Consider the following 21,078-nt stretch of genomic DNA (forward strand, 5'->3'; position numbering starts at 1 on the left):
GAGTGGGCTTTGAGCCTGGCTGGAGACCAAGGGAATGGTTTTAACTGATGGAGAGGGGACGGGAGACTCTCCCAGAAAAGGCTCCCGCAGGAGCAAAGCTCAGACGGTGGGCTGGGGTCTGACCTGGGTTGGGGTGGGCAGGAGCAGCCTGGCCTCAAGGTGCTCCTGGGTCCCAGAACCCCCAGGCTAGTGGGTTGGGGCTTCCAGCCCCCTCCTCTCACGGAGGTGGGCGCGGATGGGGTGAGGGGTGCTGGGGTATTGAGGGCTGGGTGACAGCTCTGTGGGGGGACAGGTTGTCCCAAAGATGGGTGCTTGCTCCCCCAGGAGTGGAGGCGAGAACAGGGCAAGTTAAATTTTGTGATTCCACATTTATTAGGAAAAACCTGAATAATTAAGAATCAAAATCACACCGTGAAATTCGTTAAAGCACAGATTCCAAATCACCACAGATTATTCTGATTTTGGTGGGGCGGAGCGCCCGGGAGGACATGTCTTGTTAGAGATGGTGATGCCCGTCTGCTCCCCTGTGGTCAGGGGTGGGGTGACCGTCTGTCCAGCTGCTCAGACCGGGAGGGACCTGGAGGCAGGGCCTGCACGTGGAGGTGGCTTGGGGCCCCTTCTCTTTTCTCCGGAATGGGTAGGAGAAGCTGCCAGTCCAGAGTGGGGGGCCTGAGCACCCCTATTCTTCTGCTGGACAGAGTGAAGAGCTCTGGGCAGTGGTGGGCCTGTCCCTCCCATTGGAAGCTGTGGCCTCAGGAGCCGCTCCCCCAGCTCCTGCCAGGGTCAGCATCTCTGGGGTGTCGGGGAGCCAGGCCCACTCCGGGGTCCTGGGAGGGGCTCTCAGGCCACGATCGGGCCTCGACTGTGGGCTTCCTTTGTTTGGCTGGGCTGGGCCTGCCCTGCCCTGCCTGCCTTCTCTATGAGTCCCCCTGGGTCCTGGATCTGAGACTGGGGGAGGGTCTTCACAGACCCTGTCCAGGCTGTCCCCCGTCTCCCCGCAGGCAGCCCCTGGGGCCAGCACACAGCCCTGCTGCCTCCTGGCCGTACGTGGGACAGACCGCCGGCCTTGTCCTGAGTGTCACACCAGCGATGTGGGCCCCCTGGTCTCAGAGCCGAGAGCTGACCCCCCGACACCCAGCCGAAGTCTAGTACCTGCCGGCTGGGAAGGGGCAGTCTCGGCGAGCCCCCCAGTCCAGGCCAGGGCGCCACGCGACCCACTGGGTGTCAGGGGCCTGGTGGAGCGGGACCGCGCCCTCCGGCCTTCAAGAGGTGGCCGAGGTCCGGTGGAGCCGTGCTGGATGGGGGGCGGGCCTCCCGCGGGCCTCCGCTCTCAGGGGCCCTGTGCCCCCATCACGAGCCCTCGTCGGGCCCCCCGTGGGGCACGGTCAGCTGTTCGTAGGTGGGCAGCGCATTGCTGGGCAGGAAGAGCTCGGGGTTGATGGAGCCTCCGCTTGAGGGCTGGACGGCCTGGGCCCCTGCCGTGCTGGGGGGCCGGCCCCCAGGGGGGCCTCCGTGGTGCAGCGCGAGCAGCTGCTGCAGCATGTCTGTGATGAGCCCCAGCCTCTGGTCCAGCTGAGTTACCTGTGGGGACAGGAGCAGAGGTGAGCCGGGCGGCTGGGCAGCGGCGGGGCGGCCCCGGGTCAGGGCTCCCTGAGGGTGGGGCGGGGGCGGGCCTGTTTGTGGAATACGCACATGCGTGTCTGTGGGCGTCTGTGGCCCCTGTGCGTGTCGGTGTGTGTGCATACACGTGCCTGGAGGAGTCTTGCTCAGCAGCCCTCGCCTGAGACCGGGGGCTGAGTGGCTATCTCTGCCGAAGGGCTCCCGGTCACAGGGCGGGGCTCCTCCTCGACCCACTCCCCTCCACGCCCCCCAACAGGGCTTGTGCCCCAGGCCGTCCCGTCGTCCCAGCCCTGTTCTCGATTCACTAGAGGACTCACTAGTCCCTGGAAAACCCAGACCCTGTCCATGCCAATGCCCAAGGGTCAGCCAGGGCCACATCCCCACCACACTTCTACCAAAGCCTTTCCTGCATTGAACATGGGGTTGCCCAGCCCACGAGGTGGAGTTGCCCATGAAACTGGAGGGGAGCTGGAGGCAGGATGGACCTGGGGCCACAGGTGCTTAGCAGGTGTGGCTGATGGCCAGAGGGGGACGGGGCTGATGTGAGCCCGGTGGGAAGAGGAGGCCAGGGCCCTCCAAGCAGGGGTGGGGGACAGAACATGACCCCAAGTGGGCCAGACTGTGGGGGGAGGCACGGCTGTCCCCGGGGCCTGCAGCACCCTTGGGAGCTGTTCCGCTGTGGTCTCCGTCAGAAAATAATACCCACTCTGGGGACCTGGAACCCTGGGGAGCCTTGGAATGGCAGAGCAGGGAGAGGAGGCAGCCGGATGGTCAGGGATAAGGGCCAGGCCTCAGGAGAACCGAGCTGCCCCGTGGGAGAGCATGTCTGGGGGTGAGAGCCCCATGGCGGCTCGGCCAAGGCTCAGCGCGGGGCCGAGCACAGGCGGGCAGAGCTGGCTGGGGCCGGCCGTCCACCTGGACACACGCGGGATTCGAGATGTAGGCAGTGTGTGCCATCGCGGCCAGACTCCCGGGCACCCATCTGGGCCCACTGCCCTCCATAGTCTCCCCACCACGGGGCCGCACGGAGCTGGGTGCCGGCCAAGCGGGTTGGCCCTGGGAAGACAGTAGGGCGAGGAGGCCGTGGGTCCTGTGTAGCCAGGTCCCAGGGGGCCCAGGTCAGGCTTCCCGGGGCTGGGGGCAGGCCATAGCCTCCCTCCCGTGGGGGACACTGAGTCAGGGGGAGGAGCGGGGCTGGCTGGGCGGGCATGAGAGGATGGGTTTCTCCCGAGGCCCCAGGAGAAGGGTCTTATTTGGGGTCTCTGGTTGGGACCGCTGCAGACCCCACCCCCAGGTTCCTTGTTGGGAAGACCTGTGTGGGGTGGAAGGGTGGTCCATGAGGACTAAAGCAGACACTCCTGGGAGGGGGCCCAAGCTGGGGGTCCAAGCTGGGCTTAGAAGAAGCAAGTGCTCCTGGGAGAGGGGCCGGAGGAGCCTATGGCGGGGACTTGCCCACCATCACCTCCAAACCCTGCCTTTCTCACTGGCCCAAGATTGCTGGGCTCTGCTGCCGGCAGGACTGGACCCCCAGTCCCAAAGCCGCCCTGGGAGATCCGTCGGGGGGACCCTGGGTGCTCGGTAGCCTTGAACGAGCCTTGCACACGGTTGGTCCGGGCAAGATTTCATGTGGCTTCACTGCGGGGCCCCGGCTTGGGTATTGATTGGTTTGGCCTCAATTAAAGCCCCAAATACATGACGGGAGAAAATCTGTGGTTTCATACATTTTCACTTTACGGCGCTTGAACATCAAAAGTGCCCAGAAAGGCAAGTGGGTCTGGAAGCCTCCATGGGGGTGTTCTCGGGAAAAGAGGAAATGGAATGAGGGCTGGGATTCAGGAAGGGGTGGGGTCCTGGGCCTGGCTGGAGAAGGGGCCCATCCCAGGGGCTGCCAGCGTGGGTGAGCTCGCCCTTGAGGTCTCCCGGGGCCCTTCTTGCTGCCCTTGGCCCTCGGGTGCCAAGCCCACCTCGGCCCCTTGGGCTGCTGCTCACGTCAGGGGGGCTTCGAGGGGCTCACTGGCATCTCGGTTCCGCTAGGCAGACTGCTGGGGTGGCGGGAGCTGGGACCTGGGCCAGAATCTCAGAGTCAGCCCACAGCCTGGGCCTCCCTGCTTCTCATACAGGAGAGGAGTGGGTCTGGGGAGGAGCGTGAAGGGTCACAGCTGCTGTGATGGGAGAGACAGTGGGGAAGCGGGGAAGCGGGGATGCTGGCCGACACACCCAGACCCTGCCAGACCCTCCCGGCCATCACCCCATCCCCCTGGTTCTCCAGCCACCCTCTGGGCGCCCCTGCAGGGTCCTCTGGACACAGATCCTCTCCTTCACTCGCCGGGTCCAGCTTCAGGCTGTGGTGACCAGCGGGTGGGCCGGATCCCCCGCCCTGAGCCAGGCCCCCTCCTGGGGCTCCGTGAGTGAGCCCACACCACCCGGGCCTGCCTGCTGCTCGCCGCTGGCCCCCTGAGCCCACCCTGCCCTGCCCTGCCCTGTGCAGTGGCCGATGCCCCGGCCCCGCCGTGTGGGGTGAGCCTGGCCAGGCGGGTCCGGGGGCCACGTGAGGTGCCGCCCTAAGCCCTGGCTGAAGGGTCTCCTGCCTGGGCCCCAGTTTCTCAGCTGAGAAGTGGGGAATCCTGCTCCCCCCTGGAGGGTTTTCTTGAGGATGGAGCAGGACAGGCATGTAGGAGCCTGTGCACACAGGTCAGCGAGCAAGCCTCGCTTCTCCAGGCTGAGCGTGTCCCAGGGAGTTGGTTCCTGGTCACCTCCCCGCCCCCTTCCACCCCTGACTCTGAGCAGAGAGCCTGTATCTCACTTCATATTTGATGGCGAGCACTTTCTGAGCAACTTCACTTTCACTTTTCACTTTCATGCATTGGAGAAGGAAATGGCAACCCACTCCAGTGTTCTTGCCTGGAGAATCCCAGGGACTGCGGAGCCTGGTGGGCTGCCGTCTATGGGGTCGCACAGAGTCGGACACGACTGAAGCGACTTAGCAGCAGCAGCAGCTGCGAGCACATTGGAAAAGACCCTGATGCTGGCAAAGATAGAGGGCAGGAGGAGGAGCAGGGGGCAGCAGAGGATGAGATGGTCGGATGGCATCACCGACTCCATGGACAGGAGTGTGAGCAAGCTCCGGGAGATAGCAGAGGACAGGGAAGCCCAGTGGGCTGCAGTCCACGGGGTCCCAAAGCATCGGGCACGACTGAGCGACTGAACGACAACTGTGAGAGCGTCAGCCAGCTGGAGGGAGCGGCCTGAGCCGGACCCCTGCTGCAGAGAAGTCACCGGTCCAGGCGGGTGCCCAGGGCAGGCGCCGCCACCTTCAGCGGGAAGGCAGTGCCCACTGTGGGCACGGGGCGGCGTGCCCCAGGAACCACGGGGACACATCAGTTTGGGGGATCTTGAATCTCGTCACTATTTGCAATTTGATAGTGACTAAAAGGGCAAGGCCAACAAAAGCGCCCTTGTTCCCTGCCTCAACTCACCAAATTAATAACCATAAGACGACTCACGGCCCTCGGAAGAGAAAAAAAGCAATTAGAATAACAGCCAGTTCGAGAGCCCCGGGCGGCTGATGATCAAACCCAAGGCGACGGGCTCCCTGTTTGATGTGGTTATGAATTTGTTTTCAAAAGAAAATCTTGAAAAAGAGTCTTTCAAGGGAAATTTTTGCAGAACCTGCTCGGCCTTGATCCCAGCTCTGGACCCGCCGGCGGTGCCGGCCAAAGATGGGCGGGAGACGGGGCCGTGACTGCCTGCGGCTCACGGGGAGGAGCCCCCGGTCCTGGGGGCAGCTCGGGGGGCCAGGGTCCCTTTGGGGCCATCTGAAGGCGGGGTGGAGCTCCTCTCGGGACAGCCCAGGACCCTCTGCGGGGTCACGGGACACAAGTCCTCTGGGTGTTCCCCTTGTCTGCACCCTCTCCTGGACCGACGGTCACTGAGCCATTCTCAGGGGGCGATGCTCAACTCCAGGCATTGAGCTGGACGCGCCCAGCTCGGCTGCAGAGAGCCGGGGATTCCAGGTAGGTGAGGAGGCGCGGGGGAGCCTGAAGCCTGGCGAGCCCTGCCCAAGCACAGAGATGGGCCTGCGGACACGGCCGTGATGCTCAGGCCCACTCCATCCTCCGGCAGGCCTCCCGCCATGGCTCTAAGCCCCCTCTCCCCGCCCCCTCCACAGACGGCAGGGAGGTTGGGAGCAAAGAGCCAGGGGCAGGGGCACAGAGGGGCTGCCGCCGGCCTCGCTGCCTTCCCCCTTGCGCCCTGGCCGCAGGCCTGCATGGCCCAGCACTGCCCAGCTCACAAGCCGCTGCTCCCAGCTGCCCCTGAGCCCACAGGCAGGTGACCCGGCGGAGGCCCTGAGGCCTTGAACTCCTGGGCATGGTTGAGGGGCCCGGTTGTGCCCATCCAACAGTGGGGCAGATCTGGAGACCCACGGCAGGGGTGCTGAGCCCGCCAAGTGGGGGACTGTCCAGCCAGGAAGGGAGCCCCAGGCTGGCGGGCTCAGAGCAGAAGCCCACCTGCTCTGCGCGGGGCTAGAGTCACACCTCCAGGTCCCCTGGATGGGCAGCTCCCCCCTGCTGCCCCTCGCACACATACAGTTAGTGAGAAGCCCCCAGCACAGGGCAGGACGCGGGGCAGGACTCGGGGTATGTCGAGTGCCGCTTGGCGGACAAGGGGTCCGCGCTTGCCTCTACTAAAGAGTCTGGCCGCAGCCTCGGACGTCGGGCCCCACTGGACACGGGAAGGATTCAGTCTGAGAGGGTGACCCTGCCCCTCTGGGCCTGGCGGCTGCAGAGTGAGTTTCAGGTGGTGGTCCCAGGCCCACCCCCCACCCCCTGCCTGGGACTCCTGGGTTCTCTGTCCCCATAGAATGCCCTTTCTCCCCCCACCCCGACCCTGGCCCTCATTCTGCAGCCTGGTGAGGGAGGGGAGTAGGTGTCCCTGTGACCTACAACCTTTGTCCCCGTGCCCTTCGGTGCATGCAGGTAACGCTGAGCACCCACGTCAAGGGCAGGGGGTGTCACTGAGAGACAGCAGCAAGGGGAGGGGCACCGGCTACAGCCCTGGTGTCCTCTGGCCCTTCCCCACTGACCAGGACGGGAGGCCACCCTGCTGTGACCACTGTGGTCTGCTGACCCCTGAGCCTGGGTGCACAGGCTCAGGCCAGGGACATACCCAGGACCCGCACGCGTGGCCCTGCGGGGCCTCAGGCCTGAACACAGACCGTGAAACCACGGCTTCCCTGCCCTTCTGCTGAGGCCCCTCCCTCTCAGCACCCACCCTGTCCCTTCCATTCTCATCTCAGAAAAAGGCTCCCAATCTCAGCACCCACCGCTCCACGGCTCCCAGCCCAGGCCAGAGTGCCGATTTTATACACTAGGACTTTGCAGTAGCCTGCCAGCCGGCCTCCCCCCTGCAATGTGCTTCTACACGGCAGCTCTTCTGAAATACAAACCCACTCACATCACATACCCTCCTGAGCTCCCATCTCTCCCTGGAGAAGCCTGAGTCTCTCGTGTGGCCCCAGACCCGTCTCCCTTTGCTTTCTGGCCTCCAGCCCCCAACCCTTCTTTGGGCTTCCCTAGTGGCTCCTGCAAGGCAGGAGACACTGGAGACATGGGTTTGATCCCTGAGTTGGGAAGATCCCTTGGAGGAGGGCATGGCAACCCACTCCAGTATTCCTGCCTGGAGAATCCCATGGGCAGATGAGCCTGGTGGGCTACAGTCCATGGGGTTGCAAAGAGTCGGACATGACTGAGTGACTTAGCATGCACTCACGCATGCACGCACCCTTCTTCCCTCCTCGCTGACTCCGGGCGACTTTATTGGTCCTTAAACACGGTGGCACGTGCCTGTGCCAGGCCTGGCCTTTTCTCCTGCTGCTCGCCCGCCTGCATCAGCCACCCCCACCCTCAGATCTCACCAGAGGCACTGATCTGAGGCCCTCTCCCTCCTCTGCCATGGCCCTCCCCTTGCCCGTACTTCCTCCAAGGCCCTTGGCATGGGGTTACGTCTGCCCGTCCTTGTCTGCGCCTCCCATTAGAATTAGGCCCCAGGAACCCCGCTCCTCTGTTGGTCTGGTTGGCACACAGGGGCCCCGTTCACACGTGTGGAACAAACACGCCAGAAGTTCCCCTGCCCAGAGCCTGGACCCCAGAGTCCCCAGGAGCCCTCCTACCAAGGAGGAAGGGGGCGGCGGTGCAGGGTACCTGCCTGCCTGGGCCCAGCTGTCCCTGGAGGTCCCTGCCCAGTGGCAGCCAGACCTGGCCCCAGACCACGCACGGGGCCTGTGGGTCCTGCTCCCGGCGCTGGGCCTCCCCGACTCCTTGGGGCTTGGGAACACCCCTCCCCCATGGCAAGAGCACGGGAATAACGCCCATAAATCACCTTTTCGTTAGAGCCCATGGGGCTGGCTGGTCTCACAGAGCTGGGTACGAGTGGAAATAGATCACAGCGCTTCATAACGTCGTGATTTATGGCAAGAGACGGTGTAATTGTGTTTATGACTTTGTCTTAGTGCTTTAGCTCTTGGAGAAAAGTCAGCCGTCGTTCTAGCTGCTGAGGTTTTACTGCCCATCCCCAGGGCGGCCAGCCGAGCTCTTCAGCCGGTGGCACAAGGCACACCCAGGTGGCCCAGGAGACGGCCTCGGAGCCGGGCCCACTGCAGCCGAGCCGGGCCAGGGTGTGTGCCCTGTGGTTCGTGGGAGGCCCCCACATGCATTCTGGGTGTGTGGGCCACATGGCAGTGGGGCAGGGTCCTCAGGAGGGCCTGGGCGGTAGACAGGCTCCTGGGCTCATGTTCTGCCTCTGCCTCTTCAGTGGGATGACCTTGACCTTGCCTCCCCGAACTCAGTTTCCTCATCTGTAAAATGGGCATGTTGGTTGAGTCTCTCTCAGGAGGATGTTGTAAGGATTAAATGAATGAACACAAAAAACCGCTGGAAAGGGGGGTTGGCATCCAGCAAACACAGATTAAGTCTCCTGTTGACCATTATTGTAACTACTGTTAGCAATCTGCATGTGTGCAGCGTGGCCTGAGGGCTGGTAGGCATGTGTGTGCACAGACGCGTGTGCACAGATGTGTGTGCACACAAGTGCTCCAACTTTATAAGGCCAGGGAGACTGAATGTGCAAGAATGCCTAGGCCGTCTTCACACAGTTCCTTTGCACAAGACCACCAGATCATTCCCTGAGCTGCCCAAGGGTGCGTGTGTATCTGTCTGGACCTTGGGCCCCTGGGCCTTGGCACGTGCCACAGAAGTGAGCACGCTGGCACCAGGCAGTGAAGCTGCTGGGAGGGGGCCGCTCAGAGGGCAAGCTGTGCCGCTCAGCACAGGGACTGCCTGGGGGCCAATCGAACTCTCCTAACTGGGAGACAGGCCTCTAGCACCCATGGTCACCAACACACCAGCCCTTCTCCTGTTCCTCAGGGTCTTCTGTTCAGGTGGAGTCCAGGCGGGGGTGAGCCTTGGCCAGAAGATGTGGGCGATGGGGCAGCCATTGTGCCCTGACCCCCGGGACGCGTGCCTTGGTTTGGCCTCACGCATCAGCCAGGGTGGGCGTTTCAGAGGCTGCAGACCGAGGACTGTGTCCCAGCGGGTCCTGCAAACCTCTCACTCTTCTGCCTACACGGCGGCAGGTGGTCTGAGCCATCACCCGAGTCAGTCACCCCTCCTCAGCCGGGTCCTTGGCACAGCATGGCCAATGACCTGGTCACCCCCAGACCCCTCTGGGGGCCTGTGTGTCCCTGGTTGGCCCTTGCAGACCACCCCTTAGGAGGACAGGCTGCTTCCCTCTGAGAGATGGCTGTGATGGGAGCAAGACCCTTCTGCCTGCCTCACAGACACACTCTTGCCTGGGGGCCACCCCACAGGTGCCTGGGCTCCGCTGGGAATGCCCCAGCAGTGACTCGGTCCAGCTTGACCATTGAGTGGGGTGGGCCTTGGGATCTCTATCATAAGCCACGCCCACCCGCCCCGTGCTCATCCACCAGGACAACCTTGCCTGCCCTCCACACCCAGCCCAAGGACCCCCACCTGCCTGCACCTGTCTACACAGACACCCTCAGCACTGCACCCCAGCTCTGCGTGCTCCCTGAGGCCACTCTGTCTTCACTGGTGAGCAGGTCTCACAGCACCTTGGCCCAGCAGGTCCCAAAAGGAACTCCGACTCGCCCTGGGCCTGCCCGCGTCTCAGAAAGGGGTGCCGACACCACACAGAGAAGCATTGGATCCACCTGGCGCTCACCCATGCCTGACCTGTTCTCTAGGGCACACGCTCTGAATCCAGCCTCCCGGGAAGCCCCTGCCCAGTCCAGTGGCATCCCCGGCCAGCGCTGTTGTGATCACCTCTACGGGACTTGTCCACCTGCCTCCTGTTCACTCCAGGCAGCAGCCAGGCTGAGCTGCCTCCCTTCAAAGGATTGCCAGTGTACCCAGAGTGAAATCCAACCTCCTGCCGAAGCCTCTGAACTCTGCGGCCCCCCATAGCCCTCCCTGAGCACCCCTACTCTGTCTCTCAGATCCTGAGCACAGCCCCCTTGATCATGCCCCAGGATTTTTGCACTTGCCATTCCCTCTGCCTGAAAAACCGTTCTCCACCACAACATACAACCTCAGATCAGGTGTTAGGAGCGGGCTTCCCTTCCATCACTGAAACCTCCTGTGGCAGCTAGGACTTGGACGGTCATGTCCCCAGAGGGTCTCCCAGAACCTGGAACATAGTACGGATTAAGTGTTGTTGTGTTCAGTCGCTAAATTGGGTCCGACTCTTTGCTACCCCACGGGCTGCAACATGCCAGGCTTCCCTGTCCTTCACCGTCCCCCAGAGATTGCTCAGACTCATGTCCATTGAGTCAGTGATGCCATCCAACCATCTCATCCTCTGTCACTCCCGTCTCTTCCCACCTTCAATCTTTCCCAGCATCAGGGTCTTTTCCAATGAGTCAGCTCTTTGCATCAGGTAGCCAAAGAATTGGAGCTTCAGCTTCAGCATCCATCCTTCCAGTGAATATTCAGGGTTGATTTCCTCCAGGATGGACTGGTTGGATATCCTTTCAGTCCAAGGGACTCTCAAGAGTCTTCTCGGGCACCACAGCTCAAAGGCATCGGTTCATGTGGAATAGAGTTGGTGTTTCACAAATATTTGCTGGATGAATAAAGAGCCCTCTGCCGCCTCCCGGGGCCCCAGGACTGGGTTGGGGGCGGTGCAGGTCCCCCAAGCCCACAGCCTGTTCCCTCCCCAGGGTGGCACTGGCCAGGCCTTTCATCGTCATTGACTCGTAAGGGGTCTTCGTATCGTGAGAAGGTTTGTCCTCTGACACGGACATCGTGTTTGTCCCCAGCGCGCTACTGGTCTCGTGAATCGGTTTATGGCAGTTATGATTATTATTTTTGGTCTGGTCATACAGAAGTTTTATTTAGTTCTTCACTTTTTATGTAGTCAGAGTTATTTATCTTTTTCTTTGTGGCTTCTAGATTTTCTGCATGCTTGGAGTAGCCTTCCCCATTCCTACCTTGAAGCAATTTTTTTTTTTCTAGAATTTTTTAGATTTTTACCATTAAATCGTTGAATGGTGTGGGGCTCACGTGAGCTTCGAGACGGGTTTTCAGCAATCAGCCTGTCGATCTTCCCTGAAGCCTACACTTCCCTGAAGGATGGAACATTCTTTTTATAGGTGCTTTGCAGCCTGTAGTGAACTGTCTCGACCATGGCAGCTTGCGGTGTGTTTTGCTAGCGGGTGGTAGAGCCGTCCTTTGTGGGGCTGAGGGCGCTGGTGGCTCTGCCTGGGGGTCCAGCAGTGGTGGTCAGGGGAACGTGGGCCAGCTCACCTGGACAACCTCAGTGACCTCTGCCCTTGGCCCCACAGATCCTGCTCCTCTGTTCAGAACTCTGCGAGACCTGCCTTGGGGTCTGAACAGAGAAGGAAGTCCTGGCCGGGGGTCCAGGCGGTCAGCCCTCCCCGAGGCGGCTCCAGCGTGAGGCCTCCCCTCTGCCCTGCCCCCGCCGCCAGACTGTCTCCTGGATTCTCGCGTGGCTCACGCCCTCACCCCATCCACATTTCTGTTCACGTCTCCCCTCCCCACGAGGCTGCCCTGGGCCCTGAGCTAAATGCAGTGACCTGCCCGCGGGCCTCTGCCCACTTCCTTTCCCTCCAGGACGCTCACTGCATCACTGGTTTCCTTACTCGATGTTCTGTCTCTCCCTGCCCCCTCCCCGCGCCGAGGGCGGGAGCCCCGTGGGGGGCTCTGCGTGTACCATGTTCACCGACGTGCCCCTTCCACGCTGCTGGACACTGAGCCATGCCCTCCCTCCCCCCGCAGCTCTGCAGAGCCACGTTTGTGCCCAGAGTCCACAACCACCTCCTGACCGTGCCCCTGAGGCTGCCCTGCGTGGACCCCGGGGAGGAGGTGTCTGCGGCAGCTTGCCGAGTCAGGGGCCCTGGGCCGGGGGCACACGGCTTCCTGGGCTGCACAGAAGCCTCTTTGCTTGCCCCCACCCCACTGCTGGAAGGGGGCCTGGGTCGTGGGGAGCAGGATACACAGAGGCCAGGAAGCTGCTCACCCACGTGGTGGGTGGGCCAGGCAGGGGGCGGCGACTGGCCCTGGACGTGTGTGGCTGGGTCTCCCAGTGGGCTGGCCAGCCCCTAGCTGGGGCCTTAGGGGGGTCCTGCGGGCAGAGGCCAAGCGGGGGCCGCCCGCCCTGCCTGCATCGGGCAGCCCCAGGCTGGCTGGCTGAGCCGCCCTGCTCGGGGCCGGGCGAGCGGGAATGTAGGGCAGGCTGGAAAAAGGCGCTGGAAGCCGAGAGGCCGTGTTTGTGTTGGCGGCGGGCAGAGGCCCCACCTGCATTTGATTCTCCCCCGCCTCCCCCTCCGCGCTGCCCCTCTGACGAGCCTCGAAGTCCCGGAAGCCAGGGACGCTGGGCAGAACACTTTGTACCAGGAGCCAGAGTGCGCTCGGCTGGCCAGCCAAACACCAGGCCTGGGCAGGCGGGCGGGCAGGTGGGCAGGGGCCGCCCAGTGGCTCCGTCGTCACAGTTCCATCTGCCCCTGGCTGCCCTCTGGGACCCCTCATCTCGGGCCCCTGGTGCCAGGGCATGGGCAGCTCAGGAGTGCTGGCCCACCAGCCCCCTGGCCGCCCAGCAGCGCCCCTGAGGTCTGCTCGCCCTCTGTGAGCTCCACAGCCAGCAGCCCTCCCTCTGCCCTCACACCCTGTCCGTCCCCTGGTGGGACCCCTGCCAGCCGCCTGACAGCTCTTGGACAAAGACCCAGCCCCATCTTGGCCAGAGGGTCCCCACAGTCTGGGCCCGGAGTCTTAGCCTGGCCACTGCCCCTTCCTGCCCTGCATCGGCTCTGTCAGTTCCCTGGTGTGCGGTACCTACCTCTCTGCCCCAGGGCCTTTGCACTAGCTGGTCCACTTGCTAGAACATTCCACCCCTCTCCTGAGCCAGCAGACCGTCTCATTCCTCAGGCCCCAAGGTGAGGGTCTCCTCCAGAAAAGGCCCCCCGGCTCCATCTGCCTGCCATCACCTACCTGACCAACCCCTCCCAGACACTCTAGTCTGCCTGGGTACTGGTTTCTTCCTCTGCTTCCTAAATGTCCACCTCCCTGAAAGCAGGGACACTGCCAGGCTGTCCACCACCCACGATGGGCTGGGGGACTTTGGGCCTCAGTCCCCTCCCTGCAGCTCAGAATGGAGATTGATGCGTCTGTGGTTGGAATTCCTGGGGGGCGGTGGTCTAGCTCCCCTGGACAGCTTCTCAGGCCTGCGGGGCGTCTCAGGGAAGAAAGAGGCCCCGTGTGCCCCCAGGCCCCCAGCACCTCCCAGCTGCCTCTGACCACTTCCCCTGCACCCGCCGCCCAGCGTGGCTTTTCCTCGCCACTCTGCAGCCCCTCACCTGTCCCCGCTCAGTCCTGAACCGTGTCCTTTCTTCGGACACCTGCACAGCTTTCCTCTGTTCCCTGACCGCCCAGGCCCCGGAGCCCCTTCCCCAGGCAGCTGGGGCCTGTTGACCCCTGGCCCGCTGGCCTCCAGCAATACGCTCTGCCCAGTTGGACGTCTTGCAGTTAAATCAGCCCCCTTACAAGAGTTTGCAAGATGTAACTAGCTGGGTTGTACTGTTCAAAACCATAATCCCTTAAAAGTAAAAAACATTGTGACGAAACGTCCCCCTTTGGCCCGCCTGGCCCGTCTGACTGTGGTCCGTCCCTCACCAGGGGATCACCTTAGCGATCTGCTGTTTATCCTTCCGGCCATTTTAAAACAGGAGCACACGCCTGCAACGCAGTATCCGTCCAGGTGGGCTTAGCAGAACAGTAACCTGAGAAGCTGGGCCCTCTGCATGCTCCCTTTCACTAGCACAGGCTGGGGGCTCGCCGTGTGGAAACATGTCCACTGAGCCCGCTCCTTGGGCCGAGGTGCACGGGCCTCTCCACGGGGCTCTGGAAATGCCACCGTGGCTGAGCCCTTGGACGGGGAGGCTGACCGTCCCTGGGAGTGCCAGGCGGGGGGCCCCCTCTCTAGGATCCATCCTGGCGAGGTTGCCCTGCAGGGGCGCTTCCACACGGCTCCCTGACAGGCTGCCCCCAGCCCTGCGCCCCTTCCCCATCCCACTCTGCTCCCCGATCTGGGCGAGAGGAGCCCCTGACCCGGCCCGCCCTCCGAGCGCACCCAGGCACCTCAGCCTTCTCCCCTCTCCCAGGAGGGAGATGTTAAAACAGGGGCTCCCCATGGCCACAGAGTCAAGGCCAGGGTCACTGCAGGGGGCCCAAAACTGTCACGATCTGGCCGGGTTCTCCTCGCTGCCCCAGACCCGTGGGACTCCTGTCCGGGCCCCAAGTTGCCACAGGCTCTTTGCACCTGCTGCCCCTGAGGGAGGTTCTTTCCCAACTACCTTCAAGCTGCCTCTGTCCTCTGAGTACCCTCTCAGGGCTGCCTGCCCACTCTTTCTGAGGGACTCCCCTGCCCTGGCACCCCTGCGACGATGCTCAGCTCCTGGAAGGCAGGGCTTCTGCTGGGGCAGCACTGTCATGGTGGGCCCGGTGCCCAGCGCACCACGGGGCTCAGTAGAGACCCTCAGGACAGTGCATGACCCCCAGCGGAGCCCCCACGGCCCAGATCAGCCACGGGAAGGGCAACCAGCAGAGGGGTGCAGGGCTTGACCGGTGTGCATTCATTCTGGTGTGTGTGAGCACGTGTGTGAGCACGTGTGTGCACATGGGCAGAAGTCCACCTGGACTGTGCTGGGCCCTACACTGGGGAGTGGGGGAGATCTGGGAGCTGGCTCATGGGGTGGGATCCAGGGTGGTGTCCAGGGCTGGGGGGCTGGAAGAGTGGACATACAGGCTGACCACCTCCAGTCCAAGGGGCCGTGCCTGGGTGCCCTCCAGGTGCCAAGGGGTCCAGTCTCCCTGACCTTCCTGCCTTGGTCCAGGCTGAGAAACGGTGGCCCCATGGCTCAGCGGGCCAGGGCCAGGACCCTGGAGGCAGCTGTCAGAGACAGGAGGGCCGCCCCCGGGGCCCACGTCCAGGACAGTCCTGCCCCCCACTTCTGGCTCCCGCTTCTAGGCCCAGACTTCGTGAGACAGCTCCTCTGAGGCTGGACCCGAGCTGGGGGCTGGGTGGGGGGCTTGGGGCCAGGGGTGTGGCCCTGGGGTCTGGAAGAGCCCAGTGGGGAAGGTGAGGGGGGACCAGTGCCTTCCAGGGGAAATGGCCTGTCCAGGGCCAGGCCCTGCCCTTTTCCTGGTTCTGGGGGCCTGGCTGGGGGCTCAGCTGGGCCTCCCCACCTCTTGGGCATGACCACACCCTCCTAAGCCTGTTCTCTCCCCATTCGGGGGGCCCATAGCCTGTGAGCCAGAAGCCCCTGGGCCCCACACTCCCCCACCCAGCACAGGCTCCCTCCCTGCCTCTGCTCGGTCTCCCCTGCTCTTGGTGGAGGCAGCGTGGAGGCAGCCCCTGCAGACGGAAGACAGGCCCCAGGGTCCCGTCCCTTCCTCTCTGCCCCACTCCCTCCTCTGTGCTTTTCCTCATGGCCGTCTGAGTGCCGCCCTTGCCCCAGCCTGCGTTCTGCTCACCTTACCCTGACGAGTCCCTCGCATCACTGGGTCATGACCCACCCACGTGGACACATGGCCCCGGGGGCTCTGCGCGGTCACCTGGCTGTGCAGGTGCCCAGTGTGGGGTGGCCTGTGTGGCTGAGGGCCTGCTGCTGCACCAGATCCCCCCACCCTGAGACCCCTGTCCAGGAGGTGGGTGAGGAGGTGGGGAGCAGGCCAGGCCAGGGCCCGGGAGCTCCAGCCCCACCTGAACCCACTGGGCGGGTCCCTCCCTGCTCTGCTCCCAGCCCTCTCCCCGCCCTGCCCTGGCCCCCTGGCCCACCTTCCCTCCTGCCACCCGTGTGCGGTTCAGAGTGGATCCCCTCCTGCCCGGTCCCCAGCCACGTGCAAACGTGAGACCTGGCCTCCCTGGCCTCTCCCTGTGCCTTTGTTTCTGCCTCTGCAGGGTGAGGACGCAGAGGGATGCAGCCCGAGCAATGGAGGCTCACACCTGCCCCCTGGAAGGGCACTGCCTCTGCCCCGTCCATCTCCAAAGCTCCGGGACCCCCGGCAGGCCCCCCGCGGCTCCCTCGCACCCCAGGAACTAGGCCGGTGAGCCGGCTGCCCTCACTGTCCCCACGTCCGCACGCGAGCGCCCACCTCCATCCAGCTGCCACAGCTTTGGGGTGGCTGGCCCCGGTCCCTAGGTGTGTGGCCCAGTGGCCAGGGCGCTGGAGGGGCCAGGGCGGGCTGACTTTGGGGTGGGTCAGAGGCCGGAGGGCCGCTGAGTGGTGGGGGCTCCCAGGAAGGCCCACAATGCTCGGAAGGTGAGCAGAAGTTCGGGGAGGCCTCCACCCCGGAACGAGGCCCTGGGCTGGCCTTCGGCCCACCTGGCCTGGACTGACCTGAGGCTGATGAGAGATTCAGGCCGTCCTGGGATCCCCACCCACCCTTCCTGCTCTGGGGTAGAGAGGAAGAGCTCCTTGGGACACAGCCTGGGTGGGGGGGACCCATGCTGAGCAGACTGGGCATGGTCGGAGGCCTCTGTGATGACCTGGCTCAGCCCGCGGGTGCCTGTTGGTGCCTGGGTCTGGGGGCCTTGGAGACCATCCTGGGTACCCCTGGGGTCACAGCTCCCGGAGGCCCACCCAGGCAGGAGGCCTGGTCCCCCTGTCAACCTGGGTTAAAAGTGGGCAGGCGGTGCCCACCGTGAACCCGCCCCTCTCCCTGCTGCCCTGACACGCACTGCCTGCCCCAGCCCTCCGACACCTGGGGAGCTCCTGTGTGGGGACCAGCCGGCCCCCGGCCTGTGGACACATCTGGCTGCCTGGTCGCCCGTGCGCCATCTCGTCCCAAACCCAAGGACACACTCAACTTTCTGACCGGCTCCACCTCCTCCCCGTCCTCTCCCCCATTCTGGAGTTTTTGCAGCATCAGCAGAAACCCGCCCAAAGAGAGCTCCCATGAGTCTCCATCTTTCATCCCCAATTCCTGACCCATAGGCAACCCCTCAGCCCTCTCCGCTGTCTCTTGGCTTCACCTCGGTATTTCTGAACCACATGCTTATATGGCTATTTCTTGCTTTTAAAGTTTTTATCTAGTGACCACTTAACCCGGAGAGATGCAGGTTTTTCACAGCTCCTGCCCCCTGCCATTCCCCCATCCTCTCAATACAGTTATACTGCAGTTATAGGCTAAATAAATACTTGCTGCTTGCATTTGACATACACATTATGCAACTTACATCACTATGCAACAGCTATCTTCAGCCAAGTCATGTGGTCTAGGATGATAACCCTTCGTTTTCCCTCGGGTAAAACATTTTCTATGATTTGCTTAGTTTTCAGCGCATCTCTCACTAGTTCATTCCTGACCTCTCTGCCAGAGTTGTAAAGCTCCTACTCATTCTGCTGAGAACAGCAGCAATCTACCAGCCTTACTCTTTTTTCTTCTGGAAGTTTCTTCCTAGGGCCCTAGAAGGATTAGTTACTCTCTAGGCCTGCTGAATGGTTGTAATGCTAGACTTTCCTCCCCCCATCTTGTTGTGAACATCCTTGGCCTCTTTTTTGGAGCGGGCTGTTGGAGTCCCCTGGTTCTTCAATGCTGTGTTTCTCCCATCTTGGCTTTCCCTTCCTTTTGCTGGAGCATGTCCTCGAATAGCTTTCTGAGAAAAGGTATGTGGCAGGCGAAGCTTCTGGCTATGCATGTCTGAAACTTTCGCTTACTCTCAGATCTGTGCATGTGAGTGGGTAGAGAATCCCAGACGGAAAATAAACTCTTTTGGGTGTTTCAGACAGTGAGGTAGACAGAGAGAAGGCCTCTGAATCCTGTTGCGGTGCTGTGCATGCTTCAGCCCTGCGTGCTCCAGCTCAGCTGGGACCCCATGGGTGGTAGATTTGTTGTTGTTCAGTCGCTAAGTTGTATCCAACTCTTTGCGACCCTATGGACTGCAGCACCCCAGGCCTCCCTGTTCCTCATCATCTCTCAGAGTTTGCCCAAGTTCATGTCCATTGAATTGGTGATGCCATCCAACCATCTCATCCTCTGCCACCCTCTTCTTCTGCCGTCAATCTTTCCTAGCATGGGTGGCAGAATTCTCTCTTGATTAGGCTGCCACCAGTTTCATCATCTAAGCAACAGCTGGGATCAAGCCTCTTGCCCTGACTCTTGTCCATCGTCTCGCTAGCTGCTCTCTCTGCCTCTCCACACCCAACCCTCAAAACTCTGCACTCAGAAACATGTACATCAGAGCATGTCATCTCTGGGCTTAGAGCTGAAAACCCACCTCCAGCTTCTGATTGAGTGAAAAGAAATGCAAACTCCCTGTGCGGGCTGTCAGGCCCCAGTCTGGCCCCTACCAGCACCCCACTGCCACCTCATTCCACTAACCCAAGTCCTGCTTGCCCGGGAGCTGTTGTGCCCCAGTATTCCAGGCTCTCACCCCAGCCCGCCGCAGCACAGTAAAGGTTTGCTGAATGGCTTAGTGAACGGGTGAGTGAGTGAGTCCCTCTCAGCCCGAACCAGAACCGAGGAACTGCCCAGGGCCTCGGGGGTGGGGCTCAGACCCTGGTCATCAGCAGCATCGGTGTCAGGAGGGGGTCAGGCAGCCTTTCCCCTGTTCCTGGGCGTCTGTCCGGCTCACAGCCCACTCTTGCTCGGTTTCTGCTTCCACGCCACCTCCTTGGAGACCCCCCCGCCCAGCTCCTCCACTGCTTACTTACTGCCAATCTGCTCCCCCCCCCCGCCCCCCACTCCTGTCCTGCTGCCCGGGAACTTGGCGCCCCACCCCTCGGCTTGCTGACTTCTGGTCCACCTCTCCCTGGACTGAGTTTCCTGAGGAAGGGGTCTGCACGGCCTCCCCAGCACGTGGGGCCACTTCTGGCCTCCAGTCAGTGCTTGAGTCACTGAGTCAACAGATCCGGGTGGAGGCTGGGCTGGGGCCCGACACCAGAGATGCTCTGGGAGCCCCACTTCCCGGTTCCCTCTCTGCTCTGCCCCGGGCCCCCCGGAGGAGGAGGCGAGGTGGGCTGGGCAAGCCCCCGCCCCCGCCCCACATGCCCCAGAGCCCCTTCTCCAACAGCTGCAGAGCTGTGGTGGGGGGTAGGGGGGAGACCTGTGGGAGGCGGCAGCAGGCGTGGGGGCAGGGCGCGGAGCCGGGCCTGGCGCGAGCCCTCCACCGCCGCTGTCCTCCGAGTTTCCGTGACTGTCTGTGCGTAACCGCACGGCGGTTTCCATCGGCGCTGCCAAGTGGCGGCTGCCGGGCCTGGCCTGGGTTCTGATCCCCGACAAGCCTGCTCTCTGTCAGGCAGCCCTGGGGAGCTGGGGAGCATGGTCATGGTGGGGGGGGTTGCAAAGGGTTAAGCTGCCCTCCACCACCCCATCTCATTTCTCAAAGGCCAGGCCCTCTTTCCTTCCAAGTCACAGCTGACATGAAAAACAATAGCACTCCCTCGGAGAGGCTCTGCTGCGGGCTGGACGGCCCCCCGCCCCCCAATAATTACTCAAGACATTGGCATGAGCCAGGCCTGGTTAGGTAACAGGCTGCTTGCTCCGGAGACTTATAACTCACAGGCAGCTACACATGATCTCTGCAGACAACAAAATCGTTTCCAGGATGGTGGGGAGGGCGAGGCCTCAGGGAGAGGGTCTGGGGCGGGGGTTGTGCTGGAGGGGCTGGGAGCAGGCCAGGTGGGGGTGGGTGCGAGGGAGGGCCTCCCGGGGGCCCCAGGGGTGCAGCCTGGGGACTGGGGAACCGGAGAAGCGATGGTGGGGAGTAGCGCCCTGCCCTCTCCCTACTCCGACTGCCACCGGTGCCCCCACCCCTGGAGGGTGAGCCTCCCCAGTCCCGTCTGTTCCCGAGCGAGGCATGGAAGACACTCATTCATACTGAAGTGCGAATGACTAACTGCGCTGGGCACACCTCCTCCCCCGCCCCCCGTGGAAGATAACTAATTGTCTGCTCACTGTCCGTGGCCCCATTGAACACGACTCCCTCAAGGGCAGGTCCACATACTTTCCCCCCTCCATGTTCCCGGCGCCTAGTACATAGCAGACATTCAGAAAATATTTGTTGAAGATGACTCCTAACCCAAAGAAGGGAGCATCGCTGGTGTAACTGCGGGCACACGGGGCGGGGCCTCTGGCAGCCGGTGCCAGAGAGATGCTGGCAAGGGGAGGACTCGGACAGCCCTGCTCCCCTCCCCCGCCCGGGCCCCTGAAAGCTCCCGCAGGAAACGCCCATTTCCCTGGAAGGACGCTGAGCCGAGGCGGGTGGAGGACTCCGAGCGTGTGGGCCGCCCCTGTCGGCCTGGGTGTGCTCCCGGCAGGGCGTCGACGCCCAGCCAGCTTGCTGCCCTGCTCCGGCCCTGCCTCAGCCCCGGCTTAGGAAGCGGCGCCCCCCACCCTCTCCGGGTTCCACTTGCTCTGTGACCGTCTCTGGGCACACGGCTGTCCCCTTGCAGGTCTGAGCTCGGCCTCAGGCCCCAGGCTGAGGCCAAGCATGCCAGTCCTCCTGCACCATCCCTGCGCACGGACTGAGGTGTGGATGGCAGAGCCGGCGGGCAGCACTCTGGCCAGGCCCCTCTCTGGGTACAGCCAGCTTCTATCAACCAACACCCAGCCGCCCCTGCCCCGAACACCCCGCCCCTCCTCCTCCCAGGCCACCAGGGTTTATGGGACACCTACTGTGCTCTGGCACGGGGGCCTGCTGACCCAGGCAGCGGATCCGGATGCCCAATCAGGTCAGCACAGGGCCTGGTGGGCTCAGAGAGGACACAGCGATAGCGTGGACTCAGGCCCAGTGAGGAAATCCATGGCCCTGCGTGGCCGCACCCAGTGGGACGTCCCGGGCTGGCTTCCCATCCTCCCCGCAGTCACCATGCCGCAGCTTCTGGGACGCCCCGGGTTCCTCTGCAGGAACTCTCTTCGGGGTGAC

General features: G+C 62.9%; 1 protein-coding gene across 7 annotated transcripts in view; it reads right to left on the bottom strand.

The window, feature by feature from the left end:
• Nucleotides 1-348: 348 nt before the first annotated feature.
• The window catches only part of KCNQ1 (potassium voltage-gated channel subfamily Q member 1), a 377,149-nt gene continuing 356,419 nt past the window's right edge, over nucleotides 349-21,078 (bottom strand). For 5 of the 7 annotated variants that reach the window (XM_025286908.3, XM_044943825.2, XM_025286907.3 and 2 more), the window contains one exon: nucleotides 349-1,581. In XM_025286908.3, coding sequence (XP_025142693.1) covers nucleotides 1,351-1,581 — 231 coding nt within the window. In that variant the 3' untranslated portion in view covers nucleotides 349-1,350. The remainder of the gene's footprint in view (nucleotides 1,582-21,078) is intronic. The other 2 variants (XM_044943826.2, XM_044943828.2) reach the window with 1 other exon arrangement.

The sequence above is a fragment of the Bubalus bubalis genome, chromosome 5 (assembly GCF_019923935.1).
Source record: "Bubalus bubalis isolate 160015118507 breed Murrah chromosome 5, NDDB_SH_1, whole genome shotgun sequence".
In the NCBI taxonomy this organism is placed as follows: Eukaryota; Metazoa; Chordata; class Mammalia; order Artiodactyla; family Bovidae; genus Bubalus; species Bubalus bubalis.